Source organism: Haplochromis burtoni, unplaced genomic scaffold, assembly GCF_018398535.1.
Source record: "Haplochromis burtoni strain Fernald_Lab_line unplaced genomic scaffold, NCSU_Asbu1 Contig_705, whole genome shotgun sequence".
NCBI classification, from domain to species: Eukaryota; Metazoa; Chordata; class Actinopteri; order Cichliformes; family Cichlidae; genus Haplochromis; species Haplochromis burtoni.
Genome location: NW_024583066.1, coordinates 177447 through 179332, shown reverse-complemented (window position 1 = coordinate 179332; position 1886 = coordinate 177447). Strand labels below are relative to the sequence as shown.

The window sequence follows — 1886 nt, the reverse complement described above, 5'->3', positions numbered from 1 at the left end:
TAAATGTTGTTTTCATTTAATGTTCGTGCTGGATTGAGCAAATATGACACATATGACAAATTTATGTCATATTATGATAAATATAACAAAGAATATTAGTAAAATTAGTCTAGTCCAAATATATGTTTGCCTTAGACAAGGCAAACATGACTAAATGTTTCTGAATTTAGTGCCTTCAGAAAGACTTGTATTTATATTGCTGCATCTGTTTTGAATATTTTTGAATTGTTTTAAATAAGGAAATCTAACCTTAATGGAAATCATTTCCCTTTCAAATAAATTAAACTCAAGATTCTGTTTCGTATTTTGGTGAGTTTAAATCCATACATGAGAGGATTCATAACTGGAGGGATGATGAGAAATTCAAGAGTGATGAAGTTTTGGAGGCTTTGGGGTAAATCTCTGGAGCCAAAGCGCAAGTACATCGCATCAACAGCCATTACAATGGCATTTATGATCACAGAAGTCAGATGGGCCACACAGGTCTGCATAAACATTACTCTGTCCTCTCTGGACCTCACACATGTTTTAATAAGATATATGTAAGTCCAAATTATGAAAAGCCAATGAAAATAACAGATAGCAATTATCACATATGCACTGATGTTATTTGGAAAAGTGTCAGCTTCAGGACAAGCAAGTTGAACAATTAACCGGGTTAGACATAAGGCTCTCTGAATGTTTATACCACATAACTTGAGTCTTGCTGTAAACAGGACATTAATGGAAAAAAGACAGAAAGGTGTCAGCCAGGAGAAACACACCAGCTGTGAAAGCCTCCTCTTAGTCATGAAAGAGTGGTAGTGCAGAGGTCGACATATAGCCAGATACCTGTCAAAGGCCATGACAGTTAAAATAGACAAATCACAAAAAGAAAATGAATACGCGATAAAAGCTTGTAAAAGGCACCCTTCATAGGAGATTCTGTGAGAAGACGACAGTAAATCTGAAAGGAATTTTGGGTAGAAACCTGTGGTTCCATAAAGTGCATTAATGCAAAGGCTACTCACGAAAATGTACATAGGTTCGTGGAGGCTTTCATCCAAGACAATGAGCAGCACAAGAGAAATATTGAAGAACAAAATCCCACAGTAATACAGTAAAGTAACTGAGAAGAGGGGTACTGTGAAATTCATCGTCTCATTAAATCCTGACAGAATGAAACTTCTTTCATTAGACTGATTATCCATGATCAGAGGGCACATCTACCTTTTTAAAATAACAACATAACAGAGCACTGAGCTGCTGCGTCTGTACCTGACTAATGTCTGCTGTCCCTCTTCACCTCCCATTAATTATAGAATAAAATAAAATACTATATACAGTACAATAAATAGAATAAAATATACAATAGGATAGAAATAGAATGCAAATGCTTTATACAACTGAGTAAAAATACAACTTTGTCAGAAAAAGAGTATTGCACTCAGTGTGTGTGGATGTGTGTGTTTGATCAGTTAAAGTCTTTGTTGTGGAGTCTGACAGCAGTGAGGAGGAAAGACCTGCGAAATCTCTCCGTCCCACACCGTGTGTGCCGCAGCCTGCCACTGAAGGAGCTGCTCAGTGCTGTCACAGTCTCCTGCATGGGGTGGGAGATGTTGTCCAGCAGGGATGAGTGTATGTTTCTGTTCTGTGTCCTGTTTGTTTCTATATGTGTCTTTCTGGCTGCTGTTACAACCAAATTTCCCCTTGTGGGACAATTAAAGGATTATTCTATTCTATTCTAATGCTGTTTCTATCAAACTATTTTTCTCCTACAGTTACACAGAGGCCTGACAACAATATTATACATTCACATTATAATGCTGATATTCTCTTAAATATAGACATCATGTCAGTTATATTTTCTGAATTAGCTTTGTGATATAAGTGTACAATGAGCGAGA

The 1886-nt window shown here is 36.7% G+C and overlaps 1 protein-coding gene across 1 annotated transcript; it reads right to left on the bottom strand.

Annotated features, from left to right (window-relative positions):
- Positions 1-80: 80 nt before the first annotated feature.
- Positions 81-1351, bottom strand: LOC121812639 (olfactory receptor 142-like). The gene has a single exon (XM_042215372.1). It carries the CDS (start codon positions 1203-1205, stop codon positions 261-263), a length of 945 nt encoding a protein of 314 aa, XP_042071306.1. The 5' UTR covers positions 1206-1351; the 3' UTR covers positions 81-260.
- Between the last annotated feature and the right edge of the window lie 535 nt (positions 1352-1886).

What these genes read in the sequence shown, in the direction of transcription:
- LOC121812639 (XM_042215372.1), bottom strand. Translation starts at nt 1,205, where the DNA reads ATGTGCCCTCTGATCATGGATAATCAGTCTAATGAAAGAAGTTTCATT.